Here is a 12,063-nt window from a genome sequence, read left to right on the forward strand (position 1 = left end):
GTCCCTGGGAAGGCTGTGAATCTTTTCCACATGAGCATCCTTCCCAAACCACCTGCCGTGGTCAGTGAACTGTTTTCTCATTTTCAATCCATAACAGTGACTCGCTGGCCAAATGAAAAAGGTTTAAACAGACAAAAGACACAGCCATGTCCTTTGTGTTACGTTTCACAGCCACACACACACTCTGTGATCTCAGGTCTGGGCTGGCCCAGGACGCCCGTCCCACCAGGACACACAGCAGCTGCTCATCCTTGAGAAATCCCTGTAGCATGGCCACACAGGGACACGGCCACGCAGGGACACGGCCACATAGGGACCATGGTAACACAGGGACACAGCCACACAGGGACACGGCCACGCAGGGACACGGCCACATAGGGACCACTGTCACACAGGGACACAGCACATGGTGGTGCTGTTGGAACACCCACCCTTGGTCTTTCCAAACAGTGTGTCACTGTGGAGTTAGGGATGCACTTCAGAAAAATTAGGGGTTTGGGGGGGAAATGTTTGTGAACGGGCTTTGAGCTGCATCCGGCCTGCTGGCTGCCTCCACGTTCTCCCCCACAAGGTCCCTGCCTGCTGCCCTCTGGCTCGACGCTCTGTCGGGAGGCCCAGCCTCGGGGGACCCTCTCCTGACCCTGCACCCGTTCTCGGGGGCAGACGTCCCCCTCTGCTGAGGACCCAGGGGACCCCGGCCGCCCTGATAACCCAGGACCCTCGTCTTATCTCCAGCCCCTTAGTTGGTGACATGGGCAGATCACTTCCGGTCCGCAGGCCGACGCTGCCCCTGAGCCCCCACGGCCAGGCCACCGTGTTTCACAGTCCGTCCTCCTTTATGTCCTTGGGATCCAAGAACCACACGCGGAGGTTTTCTGGGGCCTCGCACTTTGCGTGACCCAGGACACCCGGAGGAGCAGGGACCCCTGGCTCCACCCGCAGGGCCAGCGTCTGGGTCTCCCGGGGGGAGGGGGGAGCAGGGGAGGAGGGGCCCTGACAAGGAGCGGGGTTCCTGCCTCGGGCTGACGCCCGGGGCTGCCCTGCGCGCTCCGGGGCACCTGCAGCATCCCGCCACCCTCCATGCTCCTGGGACTCACTGGCAGTGACAAGCAGCCACGTCCCCAGGCGTCGGAAATGTCCCCTCCGGGGAGTGGCCATCGTCCAGCTTGACAACCACCAGCTGGACAGGGCAGGATCCCATATGTCAGCACCAAAATGACCCAAAGCAAATAAAACAAAGAACGAACGAGCAAGCAGGTATGTTGGGTGAGTCCTCACTGCTTACCTGACCGGCCCCACGCAGTGTGTCCGCGGCCTCAGTCCTCGCCCAGGCCCCCTCACGGGTGTCCGGGAACCAGGGGCAGCAGGAGGCGGGACGGAGCAGGCACGCGGCCCTCCATCTCAGCTCGCCCACCCCGCCTCCCGCACACGCCCCCCACTCTGGGCTCCAGCCTGCAGCCACCGCACAGCATCCTGGGACAGAAGGTGGCATCTCCGGTCCCCTCAGGAGGCCCAGTGCCCGCCCCGCAGGCCCCTGTGAGGCAGCGCTGCCTCCCTCCAGAGCTCCGGCCAGGCCGTCTGGTGCGGCTTTTCCTGCCAGCAGCCGCCCCCAGCCCCCCCTCCCTGCCGTTTAAACCGAGCTGCAGGAGCAGCGCCCGCAGGAGCAGCGCACACCAGGGGGCATGAGGTCCCCATGTCTGTGTGTTCGCTTTGGCCCCTGGCCAAGCCCCCAGCTGCCGGCAAAGGGGCCCCGTCTCACCCCTCTTCCCCTGGGATCCCAGCCTGTCCCCCTGATCCTGGCAGGTTCTGCTGATGGACGTGGGCTGCCCAGGTCCCTGCCGGCTCGGTCACGGACGGTCAGCGCCCCTGACCACAGAGGCTCAGCCGTGGCACCTGCCTCGGTGCCACCCAGGGACACCCCCAGCTCTCAGCGTCTGCCTCTCCCTGGCAGTCACCTTGAGCAGGACCCCCCGACTCCGAGCCCGGCGTCCTCATCTGTGACATGGGGAGACGGGCACCCCCCCCAGGGCTGCTGCCCTGAGAAGCCTGCGGAGGCGCCTTCCCCGGCCTTCCCGTCGGGTGTGGGGGCCGCTCTGAGAGGAGGGGCGGCTACCACTGTCCCCCGCCCCGTGCTCAGTCACCTCCGATCACAGGGAACAAGGACCCCGTGTCCTGCCCACTGCACATCCTTCTCAGAAGCAGGTGAAGGGGCCCCGGGTTCAGGCCTGGACAGCGGGAGGCGTGACCCCACCTCCCAGGGCCCGGGTGGCATTCTCAGCCCCCCAAGGAGGCTGCAGGGCTACGCCCGGGCTTCACCCCAACAGAGCCATCAGGTCCCAGGCGCTCTGACCTGCATCTCACGGGTTAATTCTTCCCAGCTCATTGGAGAGTGTCCCGGGAGCAGCCAAGCCAACCAGGGCCCTGCCAGCTGTCTCCTGCCTTTTCCACCCGGTGAACAGCATCCCAGCAGCCTGCAGGGAGGGGCAGGGAGCCTGGAGGAGAGTGTGTGTGTGTGTGTGAGGCATGTGCATGTGCGCGCACATGTGCAAGCGAGTCCATGTGTGTGCATGTATGGGTGTGCCCATGCATGCATGCGTGTGGGCCATGTGCTTGCGCATGTGAATCCATGTGTGTGCATGTATGGGTGTGCCCACGCATGCATGCATGTGGGGCATGTGCATGTGTGTGCGCATGATGTTCGTAGTTGTGTGTACGTGTGTGTGTGTGCATGTGTAGGGGTGTGGAACACCTCTCCTCATGATGTCTGGTTAGCTCCTTACATTGCAAGCTTCAGCTCAGACATGACCTGCCTCCCTCGAGGCCAGGGGGACCCTCCTGCCTGGGCCCAGGTGCCCTAGACCAGCAGTCGCCAACCTTTCGGACCTCACGCTGCTAGACAAGGGCCTGGGGCGGAGCTGCGGGTGCTCCCTTTCTGCAGACGTGCAGTCCAGGTGGCCAGGGAGGGAGGGAGGGGGGAGGGGGAAGGAGAGTGTAGGTTGCAGGGTAGGGCAGCACCCATCGGTAGGGAACTGGGGGACAGTCGGGGTGGGAGCCTCCTTCACCCCTCGGAGACTAGAAGTCCGAGACCCAGGCCAGCAGACTGGGTGTGCGTGAGGGTTTCCTGTGACCTCACCTGGCGGGAGGGGCTGGAGCTCTGGGGTTTTGTAAGGACACTGATGGGCTTCACGCCTCATCACCCACAGAGGCCCCGCCTCCCGACACCGTCCCCTTGGGGTTGAGATTGAACGCCTGAATTTGGGGGGGACACATTCAGTCCATAGCTCCGTCCCAAACTCACCACACCTGTGGCTTTGACGTCACCTGTGCGGGCTGCTGCTCGGGTGCCGGGGGCCAACCCCATGTAAGGCCCTCTGGCGTCTGAAAGGGGGAAGAAACCGGGCCGCGTGGACCGCCTGCTCAGACCTGGGTTGCTGGGTGTGAGGGGCAGAGCGGGCCTGGCCTCGCCCAGCACAGAACGGAACGCGACCAGGTCACAGGGACGGGTCTCCGCAGTGGACGGTCAGGTCTCGGAGCCGCCGGGCAGGGGCGTGAACGAGGCCCCGGCCGCTGTGCTGCCCGGGAGGAGCCCGGCTCTGAGAGGCGGCGGGTGATGGAGGACACTGCAGTCGGAGGGACTGCTGGTGGCACGGAGTGGGCAGGGCTCCAGACCCCCGGGCAGTGACCGTGGCTGCTCCTGACGCAGGCCTCCCCATGGCAGGGAGGTTCCTGATTCTCACCCACTCGGCCCTGAGAAGCCTGTTACTTGAAACAAAATGAACCGATGAGCGGAGTGGATCCAGAGACGGGGAAGCAGGGAACAGAGTGCGGAATCTCGGACGGAAGGCCCGGGGGAGGGAGGTGGGTGGGAGGTGATCAACCAAAGACCTTGCAAGCAGATATGCATGGCCCCAGCAGACAGCAGACGGGGGTGCGAGGGCCTGGGGCCGGGGGCGGGCGCAGGCTGGAGGGGATCAATGGGGAAAAAAGAGGACATATGTAATACTTCCAACAATGAAGATTTATTTAAAAAAAAAATAAGGAATTTGTTATTGAGGCATCGCTGCTGACCAGCACGCCTTCCGAGCCTGGCACTGAAGGCGTCCGAGTGGCTGCGGCCACGCCAGGGCCCCTGAAACGCCCCGTCTCATCGGGGCTCGTGCCCTCGAACCTGGCCGTGTTTTACATGCAGCCCATGCGCCTCGAGGCGTCGCTCAGAACAAAGCTGCTGGGGACACGGGCCTCTCTCCGGCTCGGCTCCTGCTTCAGATTCGGAGCACGTGAGCCCACGGTGACCGCCCGGTTCCCGCCGCCCGGGCCGGCGAGGGGAGACGGCCTCTGAAAGGACCCGGCCCCTTCCACTCCGCGTGCCATCGCCCTGTGTTTGGTGCGGGACAGGCGACTCACAGCGTTGTATTTTAAATAAAAAGGCTTTATTACGAGAGGAGAGAGCAGCCGGCCGTGTAAGGCAGCCGGGGGCGAGTTACCGTCACCGGGACGGGCAAGCACCTTGGAAAACGTGACTCAGTCATGACGTGAGCGTCTGGTCCCCCGTGAAGTGCTGGGAGCTATTTGGGGGGCGCCACCTCCGTGTCATCATCAGTGAGGGGAGTGCATGCTGACGCGCGTTCACACCGAGCGCAGTGGCTGCAGCTGCTCCTACCACTGGCTCCCCACTGGCTGCAGGCCGCCGGCGAACCTGAGGGATGCCAGGCCCTGGGGTCGGGGTGGGGGGTCCCCTCTCAGGGCCCGTCCTCCCCGCGATGGCACAGGCACCAGCACCAGGGCAACAGCGTTTCAGGCCAACGAGCGCAGACACAGCATCAAGGAGCCATGAGCATCTCCTGCGAGACGGAGGGCGCCCTCCAGTGGGTGGGCGGGTGTGGGGGGGTCCCCGCTCCTGCCTGTGAGCCGGGCCGCGGATGCCGGACTGAATGTGGACAAGCAATGCGCATTTTGGTCCAAAGCAAACATTATCTATGCAACGTTTCCGATAATATATGCACTAACAATTAGCTGTTAGTTTTTAATAGAAAAATGCAATATAAAAATACTACTTTGTTAAAACATACAATAGGCACACGAGACCCCCTCTGGGAAACCCCGCTCGCGTCAGAAAGCCAGTGACACCCCGCCCGGCTTTCGTCACTGCCACAGGTTCCTCCCGGAATGAAGACGCAAAATATAAATAAACAGCGACTCCGAACCAGAAGGGCGTTTTAGGAACTGGTAGCGAGCCCCCACTCCGCGGGACACGCCGCATTTCCCATGGGCGCAGCTCGCACGGCCCCTAGCAACGGGACGGGAAGGTGTGGGAGGTGTGGAGGTCGTGCTGGCGGGTGGCGGTGGCAGTTGGTGGCGGTCTAGGGCCTCGAGGGCTCCCACAGTCTCCTGCCTGCTCACCTTGGTCCAATTCTCCGCAGGGAGAAGGCAGGGGGCGCCGCCACCCCCCAATATTGCACATTTCTTCCCGAAGCTGCTCTGAGAGGTCCCCGTCACACGTGCAGCAGTGGGATCTGCCAGACCATGATGGAGGAGGCGAGCTCCTCGGGCCGCTGCTGCCGGGGCCTCCTGCCCACCCGCCGGTGGCCCTGGCCCCCGCACGCCACCAGCACCGAGCTGACCCTGGCCCTGCGGGCGCGGCGCCCTCCCCCCGGCAGGGTGCTGGGGTGCCGCAGGAGGTCCTGGAGGATGCTGTCCTCAGGCCTGGGCTCCAGGGACCCCGACGACCCCGACAGCTCGCTCCTGTGCGTCACGGAGCCCAGCGAACCCCCCAGCCACACGGCGTCGGGGCCGCCCGGGCTCGGGCAGGGCCCGGCCCCCTCGCTGGGGGCGGCATCCTTCCGGTCTTCCTCCGGGGGGTCCGGGCCCGGGGGCAGGCTGTCCGCGGGCTTGTCCTTGTCGGCCCTGGGCGTGGCGGTGGCCGTGACCAGGAACTTGACGGGCCCGTGGTGTGCGTGGTAGGAGACCATGCCCCTCCCTGCGGGGAGAGGGACCAGCTGTCGCCTGGAGCCGAAGCCGCGGGGCCCACCCCACCGTCTCCCGCGTCCCAGTGACAACATCCCGCAAAGACGCCCATACCTGAGTGACAGTTAAAATTAAAATAGCTCCGAGGCAGTGGTTCTCAACCTTCTGGCCCTTTAAATACAGTTCCTCATGTTGTGACCCAACCATAAAATTATTTCCGTTGCTACTTCATAACTGTGATGTTGCTACTGTTAGAATTGTAATGTAAATATCTGATATGCAGGATGGTCTTAGGCGACCCCTGTGAAAGGGTTGTTCGACCACCAAAGGGGTCGCGACCCACAGGTTGAGAACCGCTGTCCTAGAGGATGTTCCTGTGGGCTTTTAGTTAATATGAAGAAAGCTTTCAAAACGGTGGCCTGAAACACGGTGTTGGGTTTTGTCAACAGTATTCGGTTCTAGTACCTCACGCTTTTATTTTAGAGCGAGAGGAAGGGAGAGGGAGAAAGAGAGAAACATCCATGATGAGAGAGAATTGTCGATCGGCTGCCTCCTGCACGCCCCCTATGGGGATCTCGCCCACAACCCGGGCATGTGGCCTCGCCGGGAATGGAACTGGGACCTCTTGGGGCATGGGTCGGCGCTTACCCACTGAGCCACACTGGCCGGGCCGATGTGGTGCTTTTAAAGCAATAAAATAGTAATCTCCCCGGGCTCTGTGCTCTGCGTGAGCGCCTTCTCCCCTGCGCTGAGAAAGCGTGATTTCCCTGAGTCTCGATGAAAACATTACGCATCTGAGATGTGTCAGCTTTAGGAACAAAATGCCGAAACTTCCTGCCATTTTTTATCACAAAAAGGTTTTGAGGTGCAGGGCAGGCTGACTCTGTGGCTTTAATTCCGTGGGGACTTTTCACTTAAAACATGATGAGATTCCGGTTTCAGGTCTTTCTCTGAAACCCAGGCCTGCACGCTGACTTCCCACGGCCAGTCCTGGAGGGCTTCCCAGGGGAGGAAGCGCCTAGGAAGCGCGTCCCTGCCCACCGCGTGGCTTTGGCCGAGACAGGTCCGCGGGCCCCACCTGCGTCCCACGTTGGCCAAGCCGACGACTGATTACAGGTCCTTGGCCGTGGTCAGCTGCCTCTCCTCAAGGGCGCCCACAGCCGCGGGGCCGCGGAGGGGGAGGCACCTGGTGACCGAGCGAGCGGCATGTTCCCTCCTCACAGCGACCACGCCCGACACCCCCCCGCCCCCCCCCCCACCCCCCCGCCAAGGGGAGCCGTGCCCACACCACAGAGGCACCGCACCGACCCAGAACCCGGGGACACCGAGCAGCCACTGCCCAGCACTGAGCGTGGACCAGTCATGCGGGACAAGGGCGCAGCTCAGAAGCCAGGCGGCCAGGGAAACTTGTGTGACGTGGAAACATTATGCACACTATGTACAACCTGTATGTTCTGTAACACTACACATGACAGCACATGTTCCCTGGCACCGCAGGACAGAAAGACAGAAGTCATTCAGATGAAGACACAGTCCCCACGGTACACTAAACCCCAGAAATTTAAATTGTTTAGCAATTGCCAGGGTGAGGAGGCCGGACCAGCCAGGTGCTCGGTGAGACGGCAGGAGGGCGGAGGCGGGAGGTGTCTGCTCACCTGTCACTTTGGGGATGCCCTGCAGACGAGGGACAGGCAGGGCCACCACGAGCCCCAGGCTGGTGCCGACCATCAGCAAGCCGTGGCAGACGAGCAGGCTGGTCACGGACAGCCGCTGGGGCCCTGCGGGGACAGAGAGGGTCAGGGGCCAGGTGGCCGGGGTGCTGTCTGGACTGCGACGGATCTGGCCATAGAGAGCCCATGCCAACAGCACACCTCCCGGGAGCACCGTCAGGGCTCTAACCACGCCTGCACTCCGTCCACGGGACGAGAGACATGCCTGACCCTGGGAGCGCGTCCGGGGCAGCCCCTCCACAGGTGCCCGCTGGGACTCGCCCGCTCTGCCTCACTCGGGCTGGCACCTTCAGAGGCGAAGCAAATGCCACAGGTCATCTCTGCACCCATTTACGCTGTGTTAGTAAAGCCAGGAGTCCTGAGGCGTACACACACGTACACATGCATGTGCACTGGTACACAGGCTCACATGTGCACACATGTAGACACACACCCACCTGTGCATGCATACATGTGGGCACACATGCTCTCACTCGGACACATATGTGGGCTCATACACATGCACGTTCACGCATGCCCAGGGAGGGAGGTGCTGCCTGTGACCCCGAGGGCCCCGCCCAGGGACTCTCCGCCCTCGGGCTCTGGCTGCAGGCCTTGCCCCAGGGCCCAGCCGTCAAGTTAATGCTGAGAGTCTCGCCCTCTGGATCTGTGGTGAGACCAGTGGTTCTCAACCTTCCCAATGCCGCGACCCTTTCATACAGTTCCTCATGTTGTGGTGACCCCCAACCATAATATTATTTTCGTTGCTACTTCATCACTGTCATGTTGCTACTGTTATGAATCGTCATGTAAATATCTGCTATGCAGGATGTATTTTCATTGTTACAAATTGAACATAATTAAGGCATAGTGATTAATCACAAAAACAATATGTTATTATGTATGTGTTTTCCAATGGTCTTAGGCGACCCCTGTGAAAGGGCCATTCGACCCCCAAAGGGGTCGCGACCCACAGGTTGAGAACCGCTGGGCTAGACAGTCGGCACTTTAATCTGATTCTCCACCATCCAGAGAGCGCCTGACAGATGCAGAGTCCTTGCCCTGACAGAACTGGGCACACGCAAAACCCTGAGACAGGCTGCGTCCCAGCTCTGCACCCCACCCCTCCTGTCCACACGGCTCCCATCTCCACGCACGCCCCTGGCCCCCTGCCCCCGACCCCCCACACCCCCATCTCCATCACCCCTCCGCCTGCAGGACCCGCCTTCCCCGCCCGCTTACCTGGTAACATGTGGTGGACAGGTGTGGCTATGTTGATGTCCTGGAGGTGTTTGAGGGTCTCCGTGTGGAACAGGCGCAGCGTGGACCCGGAGGTGAAGGCGATCCAGATCCCCACGCCAGCAATGGCCATGTGCGAGACCACCATGCCCTCCTCCTGGTGGGCCTCCAGCTGGCTCTGCGGGGTCAGGGAGAGGCGATGGGCGGGCATCGGCAGGCAGGGGGCCAGGCTGAACCCGCCTCTGACCCGCGTGGAGCTCTGGGTCCTGCAGCTGACCTGCCCGTGGCGTGTCCTGCTGGAGCCGAGTCCCTGACCGGCACTCCCAGGATCTCCAGCCGGGACCCTCCCTCCAAAGCCAGACGCTCCGAGCAGGTGGGACACACATTAGCCACCAATTGTGTTTTCATGCTTACTGCCCAGAGCAGATCAAAGCCCTCCTGAACTTCACGCTGCTTTCCAGGTACCCAGGCTGAGAAAGCTGCCCTTCGAAGGCACAGCCATGGCTCAGGGGAGAGGAGGGAGCGAGAGGGACGCCTAAGAACAGTCGCCATTGCTGAGGGAGGAGGACCGAGGCCCACCAGTCCCCCCAGCACCTGAGCAGAAGGGGAGTCCCTTCCCGCTGTGCACCAGCCGTCCTGCCCTCCGCGTCAGCACCGCTCATGGCCTGGGCCCAGGGGCACCTCCGCTCCTCCAGCAGACCAGCCGCCCCATCCATCCTCACAGCCCTGCCTGGGAAGGTCCCAGTAGGTCTGCTGTGTCCGGCTCCAAAGCTTCTGAAGTAGCGATCCCGGGCCTGAACCCCCCGGGGCACCTCCTGCTTCCCAGTAACTTGAGGGCAGTGGGTCTTGTTAAGAAAATAATTAAAATAGAATAAGCATCCTAAGAGGGTCACTGAGAATAGTCGGAGGAGCCTGTGCAGCCTTGGGCCTCCATTCGCTTCTCAGAGCTGCTAAGTCTAAGTCGCCAACCAGCTGGGACACTGAGCTCCAGGCAGAGCCACAAACACTCAGGGCAGCTGCCCTCTGGACACACGCGGACTTGACCTCCGCTGTGGGTTTGGTCCCCTCATCTGCATATGGAGCTAGCCAATCCCGGGTCACCAGCAGCCATCCTCATCTGCATATGGAGCTAGCCAATCCCGGGTCACCAGCAGCCACCCTCATCTGCATATGGAGCTAGCCAATCCCGGGTCACCAGCAGCCATCCTCATCTGCATATGGAGCTAGCCAATCCCGGGTCACCAGCAGCCATCCTCATCTGCATATGGAGCTAGCCAATCCCTGGTCACCAGCAGCCATCCTCATCTGCATATGGAACTAGCCAATCCCTGGGCACCAGCACATCCTCATCTGCATATGGAACTAGCCAATCCCGGGTCACCAGCAGCCATCCTCATCTGCATATGGAACCAGCCAATCCCGGGTCACCAGCAGCCACCCTCATCTGCATATGGAACCAGCCAATCCCGGGTCACCAGCAGCCACCCTCATCTGCATATGGAACCAGCCAATCCCGGGTCACCAGCAGCCATCCTCATCTGCATATGGATATGGAACCAGCCAATCCCGGGTCACCAGCAGCCATCCTCATTTGCATGACACACACTTGGTGGGCTCCCTTCCTAACCTGCCTCTGTTCCCCCCAGAGCCCAGGTTGCATCTCTGGGATCCGAATTCTCTTGCTCAGCTACATGCTTCCTTCGTGGCGACAGCCTGAAGTTTGGTTTGGCTGACCGGTCAGCGTCAGGAGGCGTAGCACAGTGTGCCCGGCACAAACGCCTGCCGCGGTGACTTCCGCCTCCACCATGACAGACCGGGCTTTCCAGGCGGAAAGTGTGACTCAGACCCGAGGAGTGAGCAGCACAGGCCGGGCACCAGCCCCCGAGAGACCCGGCCGGGGGCGGGGGGGGGAGGAGGACCGGGGCTGCCGAGGCAACTGGACCTCCCACCCCACTGTCACCACAGGGACCAGCCTTCAGTGGGGCTTCCTGGGGGAAGAGGTCTGAAGGCCTCTCAGTTCACCCTCTGCCTCCAACCTCACCCCCTTTAACCGCCGGCCACGTGACCTGAGAACACACATTCCTAACATCCGTCCCGCGTGGGAAGTCGTGCAGGGTGCGGCCTGGACGTGTCCAGAGGAAACGTGCACACACATCTCCCAGGAAAGAGGCCGTCTCGGGGGTCATGACTCCAGCTCGGCCCCCAGGGCCCGGGGGAGGGGGCCCCGCGGGACCCGTGACTGAGGCGACGGACCGGGAGCTCCCTGCACTGGGTGAGCACCCTGACCACCCGGCCCCCGCACCTCCTGCCTGACTCGCAGACTCGCCCTACCCCGCAGGCAAGAGAGACGCACACAGTTCCTCCAGGAGCCTGCTTTCCTCATCGACACACCCCTCCTTCCCCCATGTCTGTGACCCCCTGCTCATCCCGCACACCCGGCCCCAGGGGAGCGACAGGTGCAGCCCAGGCCCACGCGGGGTCGGAAGGTCTGCGGCTGTAATACCTGCTGAGCACGGGCTTTGCAGGTGACGGAGCCAGTCCCGACCCAGACACCCCTCCACGTTTCCACGGCACCCACACCTGCTCCATACCCCACTCGCCTGCGACTTCCTCCGGCCGGACCTTGGGAAATGCAGGAGCCCTTCCTGCGGGCTGAGGGCGGCAGGGTGACCATTTCAGCCCGAGGCAGGGGCGTGCCTCCTGCTTTCTCAGAGCCTTGGTTACCGGTTTGGAACCTGGAACTCTGGGCCACAGCGTCTCTCAGTCCTGCCACCCTGAGCCGTGGGCCCCGAGGCCTCCGGGAGAACGCAGGGCACGGGCTGGGTGACCGGTTAGGGCCCACCTGTCTGCTGGCCGGGGCCACTGCCCTGTCCTCTGGCAAGAATTTAATTCTTATCGGGAAGAGCCCTCGGCTCAGAAATCTCTGCCGCCTCAGCCTCAGCAGCTACTTCATCTTGTCCGTTTCCCTCATGGACAGAGGGGAGGAGCTCTTTCCTCTCTCTCCTCTGTCCTCGGGGAGGAGCCCGCTCTCTCCTCTGTCCTCGGGGAGGAGCCCGCTCTCTCCTCTGTCCTCGGGGAGGAGCCCACTCTCTCCTCTGTCCTCGGGGAGGAGCCCGCTCTCTCCTCTGTCCTCAGGGAGGACCCGCAGAGC

The 12,063-nt window shown here is 62.4% G+C and overlaps 1 protein-coding gene across 7 annotated transcripts in view; it reads right to left on the minus strand.

Moving 5' to 3' along the window:
• Nucleotides 1-5,009: 5,009 nt before the first annotated feature.
• ARHGEF10 (Rho guanine nucleotide exchange factor 10) overlaps nt 5,010-12,063 on the minus strand; it is a 59,522-nt gene continuing 52,468 nt past the window's right edge. For all 7 annotated transcript variants that reach the window (XM_070408084.1, XM_070408080.1, XM_070408079.1 and 4 more), the window contains 3 exons: nt 8,916-9,090; nt 7,620-7,742; nt 5,010-5,977 (listed from right to left, as the gene is read on the minus strand). In XM_070408084.1, the coding sequence (XP_070264185.1) occupies nt 5,493-5,977; nt 7,620-7,742; nt 8,916-9,090 (783 nt within the window). In that variant the 3' untranslated portion in view covers nt 5,010-5,492. The remainder of the gene's footprint in view (nt 5,978-7,619; nt 7,743-8,915; nt 9,091-12,063) is intronic.

Source organism: Myotis yumanensis, unplaced genomic scaffold (genome assembly GCF_028538775.1).
Source record: "Myotis yumanensis isolate MYYU_CA2020_CCGP unplaced genomic scaffold, mMyoYum1.0.hap1 SCAF_3, whole genome shotgun sequence".
NCBI lineage: Eukaryota > Metazoa > Chordata > Mammalia > Chiroptera > Vespertilionidae > Myotis > Myotis yumanensis.